Source organism: Pinus tabuliformis, chromosome 2_2, assembly GCF_031772625.1.
Source record: "Pinus tabuliformis cultivar Carrire ecotype Pingquan chromosome 2_2, CPIR1, whole genome shotgun sequence".
NCBI lineage: Eukaryota > Viridiplantae > Streptophyta > Pinopsida > Pinales > Pinaceae > Pinus > Pinus tabuliformis.
The window spans coordinates 162,701,544-162,716,568 of NC_142300.1; the positions used below are offsets into that span (position 1 = coordinate 162,701,544).

At 37.3% G+C, this 15,025-nt stretch overlaps 1 protein-coding gene across 2 annotated transcripts in view; it reads right to left on the reverse strand.

The window, feature by feature from the left end:
• Positions 1–2,765: 2,765 nt before the first annotated feature.
• HBP5 (SOUL heme-binding family protein) overlaps positions 2,766–15,025 on the reverse strand; it is a 377,592-nt gene continuing 365,332 nt past the window's right edge. For both annotated transcript variants that reach the window (XM_089404429.1, XM_089404427.1), the window contains 2 exons: positions 3,255–3,468; positions 2,766–3,084 (listed from right to left, as the gene is read on the reverse strand). In XM_089404429.1, coding sequence (XP_089260555.1) covers positions 3,046–3,084; positions 3,255–3,468 — 253 coding nt within the window. In that variant the 3' untranslated portion in view covers positions 2,766–3,045. The remainder of the gene's footprint in view (positions 3,085–3,254; positions 3,469–15,025) is intronic.

The following is a 15,025-nucleotide window of genomic DNA, read 5'->3' on the forward strand; positions in this document are numbered from 1 at the left end:
TGTGTCTACAATTGTGGCATTAATGTCAACAAGTGCAAGGTAAAACTATTATTTGTCTTAGGAAGTCAAAGTCATGAATCATAAGCAACATTGAATAACTTTTTTTCAAGTAGATAATCGTCAACACAAGCAAGAAAACTATTTACCAAGAATTTTATTATGGTGCATTCACACATTCAATTTTATATGGATAAAATATTGTATTTAGAGGTTCTCATAAGTGCATCTTTAAATATTAGAAAATTGATAAGACAATTGTTATGAATCAATCTCCCTTCACCATGTAACCACAAATGTATATTAAGGACCTTGAGAGGGGATGATTAGGCATGTCCAACACCAAGCCTTCCTTGTGGCAAAAGTCGTGCATAGTGATCCTCAAGTAGTATAGAGATCGACTATGTCCATGATTGTTGGAGTGACACTGAACATAAGTTGACCATAAATTGATCCAAGTAAGGAACACAGGTTTTATCATTGTATCAAAGTTGTGAAATGGTACATCAAAAAGAAGATAGGACACACATTGCAGTGATCAACCCTCGATGCTTATTAAAGTGACAAACAACATTATGTCATGTAAATGTTAAAATCCTTGTGCAATCCAACACTACAACCCAATCAAGTAGAAAATTACATTCAACTATAATTTGTTGCACAACCTAGCACATTAACTTTGTTGTTGATGATAACCATAATAGCATAGGCAAGAAAATGTGGTTGGACAAATCAACACACTGGCACGTGCAAAATACCAACACCCAAAGGACATTTGTCTTCCCTCTTCCCTTCTTCCCCATTTTTTTGTAAATATTGTACCATAAATAATATGGACATAGGGGAATACTCTGCCTTCCCTTAGATATATTATAAATACTTCATGACACTGTAAAGGGATCAGTTGGTTGGTTGTGTAATCATTGTACCTTCATGTTGTTTGTATCATTGAACATTTTATTCAGTTATTATAAATTTTAGATTTGATTTGTTTCCCAATTATTCATGTCATTGGTTATGTGATGTTCTTGTCTAAATTACTAAATTTATTAATTATGCCATAAAATCTAAGCACTATGTATGATTGATTAAATGTTGTACTTGGCAATAGGGTTTCCCGATAGATCATGTTCATTATAATTTCCAATACATTGAATACAACTTTATGCGTACATCATCTCTTGTTTTTATGAGTGAAGACATAACTAATAATGAAGGTTGTCAAACACCAAGGTGGCAATCCATGTTAAAGTGTTTTACCGAAGTGCAACCAATATATATTTAGTCATGTAGTTGCCCCCTAAAGAAGGTAATTGACTGTAAGGTCTTACACCTCAATGCAACATAACCAATAATAAGAATTCAATATCAGTTTGATGACAAAAATCAATACAATGTTACTTCAATGCAACATAGTCAATGATAAGAGTTCAATATCAATTTCATGACACAACCAATACTAGCTTATGATCACCAATTTTAAGGGTGATAATGATGTAGAACAATAAATCAATCAAACAAAAAATTTGAGAAAAAACTTTTGTATACTTGTTACCATTTTCCACCAACCTAGATCCATCTAACTCTGGATCTTATCATGAGCAGAGAGGAATCAAATCCCTCGAGATGTAAACCTTTCCTCAAATTATTAATTCAAAGCTATTAAATCAAATAATATTAGATTTAATAATAATAGTAATAATAATAATAATGTTTTAATAATAAGATTAGAATTAATGATGTTTTTTTATATGGCATGATAACAAAATTTTAATAAAACTACACGGAATTACTATTTTCAAATATTACAACTTTGACCTGGAAATATTTATGTCTCTAAAGATTTTAATATATCCATAGGCTATGATTTTTCATTTTACAAATATTTAGCTAAAAGAAATATTAAAAAAAATTGGAACATGATTTTTGATTCTTTGTGCTGAATTGTATTGTAGTTTTTTTATCTATATGATTATTTTCATTTTTGTTTTAGGCCAACACTAACTTTATTGTTATTATTATTATTTTATTGGAGACCTGAGATACTTACAGATTCCCCATACTGGATTGTAGAATGTCTCCAGAAACAATTAGTCTGTAAATTGACAATAGAATGTTATATGCTGCAGAGAGCTGATGATACGGTATGATGCCCTTCAAATCAAGTCATTGCACTAGAATGCATTTGTGTCAAAAGCATGATGAGTATTTTTGAGTGCAATTTGTGGAAGTATCCGATATATTTTGCACATTGTTAATTAGGAGTGACACTATCATAATTTGAGAAAAGAAATGTGCAAATAAGAGAGAATGTGCATAAAATGTCGGTAACCATCTTACCAATAAATAGCGGTCTTTATACATTACATGATAGATCAACCCAATTTAGTGTAACGCAGTTTGCCCTAACTGTAGGTTAGCTGCTACATTTGAGACAAGTTGACTATGCATTTATTGCAAGGAGGCAGCCTACATTAAGGTTGGTTGGCATTCGGTTGGCATTCTTCAAATGATTATAATTTACCCTTACAAATATACAACATTCTTTCTTTTTTCTTAAAAAAAAATTCAATTCTGTTTTCGAAAGTAAGGTTTCCTTTAAGATGCTACTGATATAATTTATTGTTTCGTTATGTTTGAGAGTAAACTACGGCAGTTGATTGGGGCAAAATTTGCCAATTTTGATATGCATTCGTCTGCAAATAGTAGTCATATTTTCTCGTCAAAAGACTAGAGAATAACTACAAAGAATGTTTAAATAGCAAATCTAAGACCCAATAAACTTGAAAATTAACATACAATCATCAAGAGGTCCTCAAAGTTGTATTTACATAAATTGCGTATCAAATTCCCAACACTTGGATTGATATATTTCTTTCATGTATAGTATACACACATGCAAATGATGTCATGGATGGTTTTCACATTTCCACGATAACAATCCCTTTTGACGCATTAACAAGTGGAAACATGTGTTTTATAGATCCGAATTTAATACAAGAATCACACAATCATAATATCCAAAGTGGCAAACTCTCCCATCTATATTTATTCCAATGTATCCAACCAAATCAACACTTCATTTCTCTGCAATAATTACAAAAAATCTCAATTTAATGAACATCAATTTAATTTAACAGAAATGGTTGCGATCGTATTAAGATTTCAACTTTAACCGATATAATGCAAAATACATATAAAAAGAAAAAGAAAAAACTTTTTGAGCTGTAACTGGAAGTAGAAAAGAAAAAGCATACCATTATGAAGCTCCAAGTCCTTCCTGGGTCATTGTAACGAGCTAGCATGCAACCTGATTTAGGCCGGATACCATCCCGTATCAAAGAAGATCGCAAGAAGTTTTCTTTCTCTAAAACGATTTCTTCTGTTGGTTTACCACTAAATTTTGTAACTGCTGCAAAGTTCTCTTCAGTTTTTTTCAACTTCACCCCTTCCAAAAGAGGTTCTGGCAACCTGATCAAGAAGCAGCATCACTTCAAGAATGGTCAAGAACCTTACTAACATGAAAGATTGGCATAAAAGATACCAAGCACATAAATAAAAAATCTTTAGCCCTTTATAGAAGTTATGTACAAGCTGAGCTCGAGGGGTTAGCCAATCTTGCTGGGCATTTGACTAGTCCGATGCAAGTTTATGCACTACTCTAGGCCAACCAGTTTACTAGGGATGCCATCCATTAGAGTGAAGTGCACTACTCTACAGCCAACCAGTGTAATAGGGATGCCATCCACGAATACGGGGAAGCATCCCTTTGGTTTCCCACAAGATTTTCCCTGGAAAAAAAGTTACACAAAAGGGGAAAAATTAAAGGAAGGAGAATGGCAAGAGGAGGCAAGATTACTTTGAAGGGCTCAATGAACTGATGCTATGATAGAAATTATCCATATGCCACTGCTGGGTCACTTGCATGCTAATGGGTTTCCACTTCTGGTATGGACCAAAGATATTGATGAATGCATTCAAATCCTTTGTTTTCTTCTTAGGATTCAACTTCAACAGTTTATGCTTGGGGGGCAAGGTCTCAAGAATGAAGGCTCCTTCGTGATTTTATTTTGATTTAGTCTCCGAGACGTGAGAAAAGCACAAGTGTACTTGCAGCAGATTTAACCTGTGATTTGGATTTAGTGAATGTTAAATCTATGTTACCAGAAACTAGAAACTGGAAACGAAACGAGAAACTAAAACGGTACGAGAAACGGAGTTTGGAGGTTTCGCACTCAAGAAACGAGGAGAGAGAAAATGAAAATAAAAATAAAAAATACAACGTTAGTTTTAATTTTCAATATAGTTTCAACTAAATTTCCAGCCCAAATTTTATTAAAAACCTAAATAATTTAAATAAAAAACTGATGCTTAGCAAATTGACTATTAAATATATACATTCTTATGCCTCCTAATCAATTAAGTGTATACATTTTTATGCATTTTGCGCATTCAACTAATTATTATTTCCTTAAAAAAAATTCCAAATAATTAGATATATATATATATATATATATATATATATATATATAAACAATAAATAGAATTTGCAATTAAATGTGAATTTCTTGAGCCACATATAGAATAGTGTTTAAACTATGAATTTTAACAATATATATGTTAAAGGAAAACAAATCAACTAAAAAAGGGACAATAGTATAGAGATGATCAACTTTCTATATACTTGACATAAGCTCAAGCCTCTAGGTTATTGAATGAATACATGAGTGAAATCTAATCTACAATAAAAAGTGAAAATACAGCGCTGAGAATGACATGCAAAAGACCGAACTACCAGCGGTAAAAGATTTCCCATAAAACATATGCACCCGTTATGTAAAATAACTGTAGAAAACCGCGTTTCCGTTTGGTTTCCGTTTCTTACACGTTTTTTACGCGGAACGGTGGCTACCGTCCCGTTTCTGGTAACATAGTGTTAAATGGAGTCAAAGGATTTGAGAACTACCCCTTATCCAAATCTAGTCTTTCTAGGAAGCATGAATTTGGGCATTCTTGATACTGGAAATGCGACAAATAAGACAATTTTCAGCCCAGGCACGGAGATTTCATCAGGCATATATGCTGAACGGGTGCTATCAGATTCTTTAGTAGTCATCCATCCCACTAATACTTGAAGACTAAAAGCAGGTTACATAAGGTTTAAAAACACAATCTTAGTTGAGAGACTAATCTTGTAGTGCAAGGGAATTGAAACTTGTCTTAAGGGTTAAATGTTTTTTTCCTCCATTTTGGAAAGCCAATGCATAATATTTCAATTGGCTCAAATTGTTAAGGTAATTCATATTATTGAAGAAGCCATTTTGTGTAAACCAAAATAGGGAAAGCAGGTTCAGATCTGGCTTGTTTGTGACAAGTTTTGAGATATGACTTGGGACAAGTTAAACCTAGATGAGGGAGTTCCTGTTGGTACTGTTTTTAATGTTTAAGTGCTGTTTTATTTGCATGAGATAAAGGTTGTTATGTGGGTATTTCCTGCATGTGAATGCAATGGTTTGTGCTGCTTTTTGAGTAGTTATGAGTCATGACACCCTGTAGGGTGCTGATCCCTTACCTAGTATAGCACCTCCCTTATGGCATGTCAGGTACATGGATAATTTGGCAAGGAAGTACTTCCCCTATGACAGTTTTGGACTAACAAATGAAGAGAAAGCACTACCATTGGATGTCCTAGTCAACATACTCACGACATCATTTTAGCATCATTCCAGCACATGATATGCGGGACTTGACACTATACTGCTGTGTTTAGAATAGATAAAGCACTATTGCCTCTCTAATATCAGTTTATTGCTATACTAGAAGTGAGGTCACTGCCTCTTTGTACTTATCTTCTGTTGAAGCTTTGGAAGGTCTTCGGAAGGTCTGTTAAAATTGTAGCAAGAAAAGGCTTCATTTGACTTGTGTCTTAGTCAAATGGAGAAATTTGAATTTCCACATCAGCAGGATGACTTAGATTGCATTTAACAAGAGTTTCATGGCTTTGTCTCCTAGTTAAATCAGTCAATTCGAGTTTGTTGGCTAGAAGTAAAGTTGTGCATAGGTTGATTGCTAAAATATAGCAATCTAGTGGAGTTATTGTTAGTTAAACTCAGTTATCTGAGTTCTAGTCACAAATAAAGTTAGTAGGAGTTCCATTGAGTAGTAATAATTATTGTTAAATCACTAATCTCTCAATTCACTGATCAATTTACTAAAAATAGTCTGAGTTATGCATGGAATTCAAATTGCCTAGTGAGGTGGAGGAAAAGGCACATTGTAATTATGAATTGTATACTAGTTGAGTGTAGGTTTTGCATTGGAGCAAGTGATCAATTCCTCTAGGATTTGCGCAAGGAAATAGGAAATTTCCCTATCTTCTAGGAGCTAATTTCCTCAAGGATTGCGCAAGGAAATAGGAGGAAGGCTGAGGCTTATTGTGGCTAAGTGTTTATCAGAGCAGGTCAGAGAGCGCGAGATCAGTATTGCAGTGCAGGGTATGCTTCATGAGTGAAGTTGTTATTGTAATAGATGCATATTCTCATCTGATTTAATACAAAACAGACGGATTTTTCCTAGTCGGGTTCCCTAGTGAAAACACTGTGTTTGATTGTGATTGAATGGTTGCATGTCTTTCTATTATATGTTTTCCCTTCCACAGATTGAGTCAAAGAAATTTGTGTCTATGGTTTTTAGTTCGAATTCATTAGCATCTGCAAATTTCTTGCCATTTCTACATGGTATCAGAGCTTTGAAAACTACATACAAACCAGCTTTCTGATCTTCTCTCTCAGAAATTTTGAATAGCATATTTGTGTTGCAGGAATTTTATTTAGTGCAGGAACAATGTCTTTCAATGGATTGACACTTGAGTATGCATTGGAAGGAAGCTCAAATTTCATATCTTGGAAGGACAAAATGGAATTTGTGTTGGATGACAATGGAGTATTGGAATACACAAAAACTGGTATTGTAAAATCCCCAACATCTGATGCACAACAGTTGGCCTAGTGGAAGAAAGATACTGCAAAAGCCAGGAGGATTATCCTGGAGGGTGTAAGAGACCATGTGGTTTTGAATTTACATGGCAAGGAGACTGCTTTTGCTATGTGGAAGACCCTCATAGACCTATTCGAAAGCAGTTGTGATGCTAGGAAATTGGCATTGAAAGACAAACTCAGGAACATCCGGATGCGGAAAAATGAAATTGTTGTTCAATACCTCTCTAGATTCACCCAGGTCAGAGATGAGCTTGGAGGAGTTGGAGCCATCATCTGAACTTGCGAGCTTAGCACTCCTTGGCCTTTCGAAGTCCTGGCACAACTATAAGGATTCAGTTAATGGAAGAGACAAGCTCCCAAATTGGAAGAGACTTTGGTCTGACTTGGTGTAGGAGGAGATTAGAATAAACACTAGAGATGGAGTCTCATCTAGATCTAATGAGGAAGAAGATTGTGCTCTACTTGGCAAAGGAAAGAATACCAAAAGGCAAGACGGTCCAAGGCGAGGCAAAATCCAACCATAACCATGGCAAGAAAAAATACCTTAGTAAAATTAAATGCTTTCACTGCCATGAGTATAGACACTATGCAACCAAGTGTCCACATAAGAAATCTAGTAAGGAACCTGCAGTAGCAGCAGCAGGAGATGCTCTCACATCACAATTCGAGTTGGATTTCACCCTCATTGCTTGCATGGCAAGCACAATAAGAGGGAGTGAGTGGTACCTAGACTCTGGTGTTTCATATCGTAGGACAGGAAATAAGGAGTTCCTCAGTAGCCTAGAGGAGAAGAACCTACAATTAACCATAGAGATTGGAGATGATGGGAGATATAGTACCAAAGGGATTAGCACTATCACCTTTAAGAGGGAGTCAGGCTCTCATCTTCACCTAAAGAATGTAATGTATGTGCCTAGTCTGAAGAAAAATCTAGTTTCTGTAGTTTTACTTGAAGACAGAGGATATGATTTGGTGTTTAGTAAGGGGACAACTTATCTGAAGCATGTTGCTACTGGACAAGTAAAACAAATTGGTGTTTGAGATAAGAATCTCTACAAGCTAGAGGTAGATTTTACCTTGCATGCAACTATACCTCCAGGACTGAGGTGGGGTGATGTAGAGCCTTAGTCCCAGAGTTACAAAGATTTGGGAAGGGTCTATAGGAGAGCAACATCAGTTGCAGTATACTCTTCTCATGGATCATTACCCTTGCTACAGGGGCCCACAGTATTCAGTAGCAGAAGGATCAGTGTCAGTTGATGCAGTCAAATCTTGAGCGACAACAACAATCAGAGACTCAGGAAACAATTGTAGCTCAAAGACATAGATGATTCAGTATTTTGGATGCTTCTCAGTTGCAGTTGTTCTAGTAGGAATAGCAAAAGTGAGAGGGAGCGTTAGTTTTGTTATAGTACATTCCTCCACAGGAGCAGGATAGGGGTTGTGCAAAACCCTTTTCTTGCTAAGTGGGAGTGTTAAAATTATAGCAAGAAAGCGTTTCATTTGACTTGTGCCTTAGTCAAATGGAGAAATCCGAATTTCCACATCAGCAGGATGACTTGGATTGCAGTTAGCAGAGTGGTATGGGTTTGTCTCCTAGTTAAATCAATCAATTCGAGTTTGTAGGCTAGAAGTAGATTTGTGCATGGGTTGATTGCTAAAATCTAGCAATCTTAGCAATCTAGTGGAGTTATTGTTAGTTAAACTCGGTTACCTGAGCTCTAGTCACAAATAGAGTCAATAGGAGTTCAGTTAAGCAGTAGTAACTATTGTTAACTCATTGTTCCCTTTGTTAACTGATCAATTTACTAAAAATAGTGCCAGTCTGTAATGGCCCACCTACAATTACAAACAAAATGCGAATATTAGCATACATATGGGGCATCCATATGATAGCTATATACGCATGGGCCTGCATGTATTGCACTAGTATACATACTAGCTAATAGTAGAAAATGTCTAAGTTTAGGTTAATGAATTAATTATCGAAATTCATTCCTATCTCCTCGAAATATAATAAATATATTGAGTGGGGCCTTGATATGTATACCACTCTTGTATACCAATATATATATATATATATAACTGATCCTTTAGATTAAATATATCTATATAAATATATATGATAAAGATAATGAAATATACATGAAATTTTATTTAATTAAAATAAATAAAACCATATATTAAATATTAAAATCAATCTTTGTTAAATTATAAATGAACCAATCTAATTAATTGCAAATTAATTTAACATTGCCAATATCCTAAACTATATGTATGAACCACCGCCTCTATCCAAAAAGGAAAAGGAGGGTCGAGAAGATGGAAGATGACAATGAGAAGTATGGAAAATGATAGAGGTAGGAGACCGAAAACACAGAGATAAGAAGGCAGTGGGATTCAAGATATAAGGGAAGGGAGGTCCATAACAAGGCATTCATTTTTTGGGAGTTAGAAAGAAGGTTGTGAAACAAGTGTGAAAATTTCTAAATATAAATCCCACTGCAGTGATTAATATTATTTCTTCTACTTATTATCTCATAAATAAGTTATTCACAGTGTTCTTATGGCAAATATCAAAATATATACTATTGCAACCTTCGCAATTAAAATATTGCAGAAAGTAAATGCAAAGAAAAATATTGGCACAAATACAATCACAATGACACAGTTAATTTTGGACAATCGTCCCCAGAAAAAACCAATGTGGGAAAACCGGTGTAGTAGATGAGGGTTTCTTTATTATTCTTCAGCAAAATCTCATGTACAAGTTACATCCAGCAAACAAAAGTGAGAAAATTTACAGACGCTTCCTGACAAATTTTTAATCCGGGAGAAGTACTCCTCTTCCCTCTGAATCATTCTGCATCCCTCTGCGTCAATTTTCCCACGTTGGTCCAGCGTCAAACTGCCCATGCAGTTCCAGCGTCAACCTGCCTCTGCACTGCCTCTTTCTGCGTCAACCTGCTTCTGCGTTGTCTCTCCCTACTCTGCGTCTTCTTGCCTTGCACTCTCGAAAGATGTTGATGCCCTCTCTTCCTTTCTCACTTGCAACTCTCCCTCTGATTCGATTTTCTCTTGCCAAACTTCGACTAGTGAGAAAATCGATCTTACTCGGGTAACTGAGTATCTGCCTCTGGTGTGTTCTCCAAGTGCCCATCAAGCCTTCTCTTATAATCCTCTCGTTGATCAATCAACGGCCCAGATTAGATCCTAATCAATGGCTAGGATCATATTGACTTGATCTCTGCCTTCTTCTAGAAGTTTCACCCACAATTTAGATTAATACCCATTAATTATTTTAATTTCCTAAGTTTAGACTTAGGGTCCCATTAAAAATAATTAATTATTTTAATAAAACTGTATCCGAGTGGAATTTCCCAAAACAATTTCTGGGTATTGGAGAATGCATGTGTCTAAGCCTCCCTGCAAAATTTGAGACTTAGAGCACATTCGATGCTACCAGAAATCAACACTCCCTCTTAGGAAGGAATGTGCTCTAACAATGCAACCTGCTGAAGCATCACTCTGTTTTGTAACATCTCCCTCTGCACTGCTGATGTCTGACACGCTGTCCACCAACCACTATGCAAATGTTGCATATGTACTGTTGCTGACCCTGCCACTATCAACACTGCATCCATACTAAAACTCCCTCTACCACTGTAACTGAGAAATCACTTGTTTCTGCTAGTAAAACGGATTCTCTACCATACCCATCTGCTCTTTGAACTGAATGAACTTAGCTCTTCCTAGAGCCTTTGTGAGTATGTCTGCTACCTAATCTCCTATGGGGACATACTATAATTGTATTGCCCCACACTGAACATAGTCTCTGATAAAGTGACATCTGATATCAATGTGTTTCAACCAATCATGAAATATTGGGTTCTCGGAGAGTTTGATACAAGTTTGATTACCAAAGTAAACCTTGGTCGCTTCAATCCTTTTTCTGAACAAGCTCACAAGCAGTTTTCTAAGACATACAGCTTCACACATAGCTATGCTGGCTGCCATATATTCATTCTGCTTCTGCTGAGAGCTACCGACTTCTGCTTCCTACTGCACCAAGATATCATCCCTGATCCAACAATGAAGCAGTACCCCGAGGTACTTTTTTGGTCTACTGAACTGCCTGCCCAATCTGCATCTGTGAACCCATTCAATCTGACATCCTCTCCTCGGGAGTATTTCAACCCATATTCGACTATTCGACACACATACCTAAGAATGTGTCTAGCTGTGGCCCAATGCACCCTTTTTGGTTCCACCATGAACTGACTAAGAGTGTTGACAACAAAGAAAATGTCTCGCCTAACATTGACCAGATACATGAGCGACCCAATGAGTTGTCTGTACAAGGTGTGGTCCATTTCCTTGTCTCCTGATGCATTTATTTTTTTCTTGTTAGTGATCATGGGAGTAGCCATAGGTCGATAATCTTGCATTCTGAATCTCTTCAGAATCTCTATAGCATATCTTCCTCGCCCAAGGAAGATCTCCCCATTCTTCTGCCAAACTTCCAACCCTAGAAAATAATGCATCAACCCCATGTCCTTCATGTCGAATTCAACTTCAAGATTCTTCTTGCAATCCTATATGAGCCTAGATGACCCTGTTAAAAACAAGTCATCCACATATAATACCAGAATAAGTGGCTCATTCTCTATCATTAAGTAGTAGAGATTGGGATCAACATCACTTTTGACAAATCCCAATTACTGCAAGTAACTATCAATCTAACCATACCATGCTCTAGGTGCTTGCTTGAGCCCATACAGGGCTTTCTTTAGTCTACAAACATGAGTTCTCTTTTCATGAGTTTCGAAGCCTTCAGGTTGTTCTATATACACCTCCTCTTCTATCACCCCGTTCAAGAATGTTGTCTTGACATCCATCTGGTGAATCTCCCATCCCATTTGAGCTGCTAGGGATATAATGGATCTAATAGAGGTGTATCGAGCAACTGGGGCGAAGGTCTCTTCATAGTCTATTCCTTCTTTCTGAGCATACCCCTTTGCCATGAACCTAGCCTTGTACTTCTCTACACTACCATTTGTAGCATACTTGATCTTGTAGATCCATCGTTATCCGACAACTGATCTATCCTCTGGTCTAGGTACTACTTCCCAGACATCATTCGCCATGATAGAGTTGTACTCTTCTACCATGGCATCCACCCACACTTGGTGTTGAACGGCTTCCTAAAAGCTAGAGGGTTCTTCAACTTGAGCTACTAATGGCCAGTATCTGTTAGGTTGTCTACGTTGCCTTTTCTCGGTTCTAGGAGCTCCAACAAACTCCTCTGCGTCCCTCAGTTTTTGCCATACTTCTCTACTAGTTATACCACTAGTGGTTGGAGGCTCAATCAACTCCTCCTCTTAATCCTGTTGTTCCATCTACTAAGAATTATCTGGATTTTCTCTTTCTGAGGAAATACTAGTACTGGTCACTGTACTCGATCCAGGTGTCTGTCCCCCTGTTTGTCCTCCTTGCTACCCTTGTTGCTCCTAGACTAGTGGAACATCTCCTAGCTGATCTTCTGCAGGCATCTCTCAAGATTTCCTGAAAGCTCTATCCTCCATGAAATTTGCATCCTATCTTACTACAATCTTTTGGCTGCTGTGAATGTAGATTCTTTATGCCTTTGAGATCTCGTTGTATCCTACGAGATACCCCTTTTTTGTAGTCTGATCCAGTTTACTGCGCTTCTCGTTTTGAATGTGACAATATGTCACGCTTCCGAATGTCCTGAGATGACTGACTTCCAACTTCTTCCTTGTGAAGACTACTTCGGGCGCTTTCTTTCCCAACACTCTATGAGGAGTTCTATTCTGGATATACACCACTGTGTTGCAAGCGTCTACCCATAAGTACTTAGGTAGATCTTGATCATACAACATAGCTTTCGTTGCCCCAAAAATAGTTCTATTTTTACGCTCTACTACTCCATTCTGCTCCTGATTATATGGAGTTGTCCACTCTCTTTTGATGCCCTCCTTTGCACAGAAATCTGTGAAGTCTCTGTCCGTATATTCTCCACCATTATCTGAACGCAATACGTTTATCCTTTTCCCTATCATATTTTCAGCGAGAGCCTTACACTCTTTAAATCGATCAAAGACCTCATCCTTGGTCTTTAAGAAATAGATCCAGGTTTTTTTGGAGTGATCATCAATAAAAGTGACAAAGTATTCGCCACCACTAAGAGCTCTTGTGTACATTGGACCACATATATCTGAGTGTATCAATCCCAATACACATTCTTCTCTATTGTTACTTCTGTAAAAAGATGCTTTAGCGTACTTCCCTAGCATGCATCCTCGACATAAGTCATCATGCTCATTACTAAGGGTTGGTACTTCTGTAACAGTCTCTCTGAGCATCCTCAGTGCTCCATGGTGTAAGTGCCCCATTCACTTGTGCCATATTTCATTTCGTTCCTTTTCACCATTATAGTTGCCTATCAGTGCCATTGGTGACTCACGTTGCAACCTATACAATTTGTTGCTTCGAATCCCAATTTGTGTCTTCTTTTTCCAGCTTGGATGCTTGACGTATACTTTCTTTCCTATGAAGTATACATTGTATCCCTTGTCCTGTAATTGGGACACTGAAATCAAGTTCATTCCTAATCTTGGCACATGCAGAACATTGGTGGCTCAGATGCTGGTCCCTGTTTCCGTCTAAAATGCTATGGTGCCTCTCCCTACTGGAGTACATTTCGTTATGTTTCCCATAGTAATCTGGAAGTCCATTTGTTCTTCTTGATAGCTCGAGAAATGTTCTCGTACTCCAATCATATGAGTTGAAGCCCCGCTATCAATGTACCAAACATCTGTTGTCGCTGAATTTTCTAGGCACGCAAATTCTTCTTCTAATCAGGTAGACAACTCTAAGACACTTTGAGTATCCATCTTGTGCTATTTTCAACTGATTTCTAACGCTATAGTGTCCCAGCAACTGTTGTAGGAAAAATTGTGTCCCACCTAAGAAAACCCCTCTTCGCTGAATCTTCTGCTGCGCTGTTCCTTCTACCGGTGACAGATTTCGATCAGGAAAACTTACCTCTCTGTCAACTCACTCAGACAGAGTTTTTCCACGAAAATCTAATCCTCTTGGTTTGAACTGTGCAAACCCCTTGGAGATTCGAATCACTGCCCCTGCAAGAATTTCGAATTCCTTTCTTCCTTCAACGTTGGGTCTTCCGAAACTTTTCTTCTCCTTTACCTCAACTCTGATACCATGTGAAAATTTCTAATTAGAAATCCCACTGCAGTGAATAATATTATTTCTTATACTTATTATCTCAGAAATAAGTTATTCACAGTGTTCTTACGGAAAATATCGAAATATATTCTACCGCAGTCTTCACAATTAAAATATTACAGAAAGTAATGCAAAGAAAAATACTAGCACAGATACAATCACAATGACACAGTTATTTTTGGACAATCGTTCCCAAAAAAACCCAATGTGGGAAAACCGGTGCAGCAGATGAGGGTTTCTTTATTATTCTTCAACAAAATCTCATGTAAAAGTTACAACCAGCGAAACAGAAGTGAGAAAATTTACAGACGCTTCCTGACAAATCTCTGATCTAGGAGAAGTACTCCTCTTTCCTCTGAATCCTTCTTCGTCCCTCTACGTCAATTTTCCCACACTGGTCCAACGTCAAACTGCCCACGCAGTTCCAGCGTCAACCTGCTTTTGCGCTACCTCTTTTTGCATCAACCTGCTTTTGCGTTGTCTCTCCCTGCTCTGCGTCTTCTTGCCTTGCACTCTCGAAAGATGTTGATGCCCTCTCTTCCTTTCTCACCTGCAACTCTCCCTTTGATTCAATTTTCTCTTGCCGAACTTCAACTAATGAGAAAATCGATCTTACTCGGGTAACTGAGTATTTGCCTCTGGTGTGTTCTCCAAGAGCCCATCAAGCCTTCTCTTATAATCCTCTCATTGATCAATCAATGGCCCAGATTAGATCCTAATCAATGGCTAGAATCATATTGACTTGATCTCCGCCTTCTAGA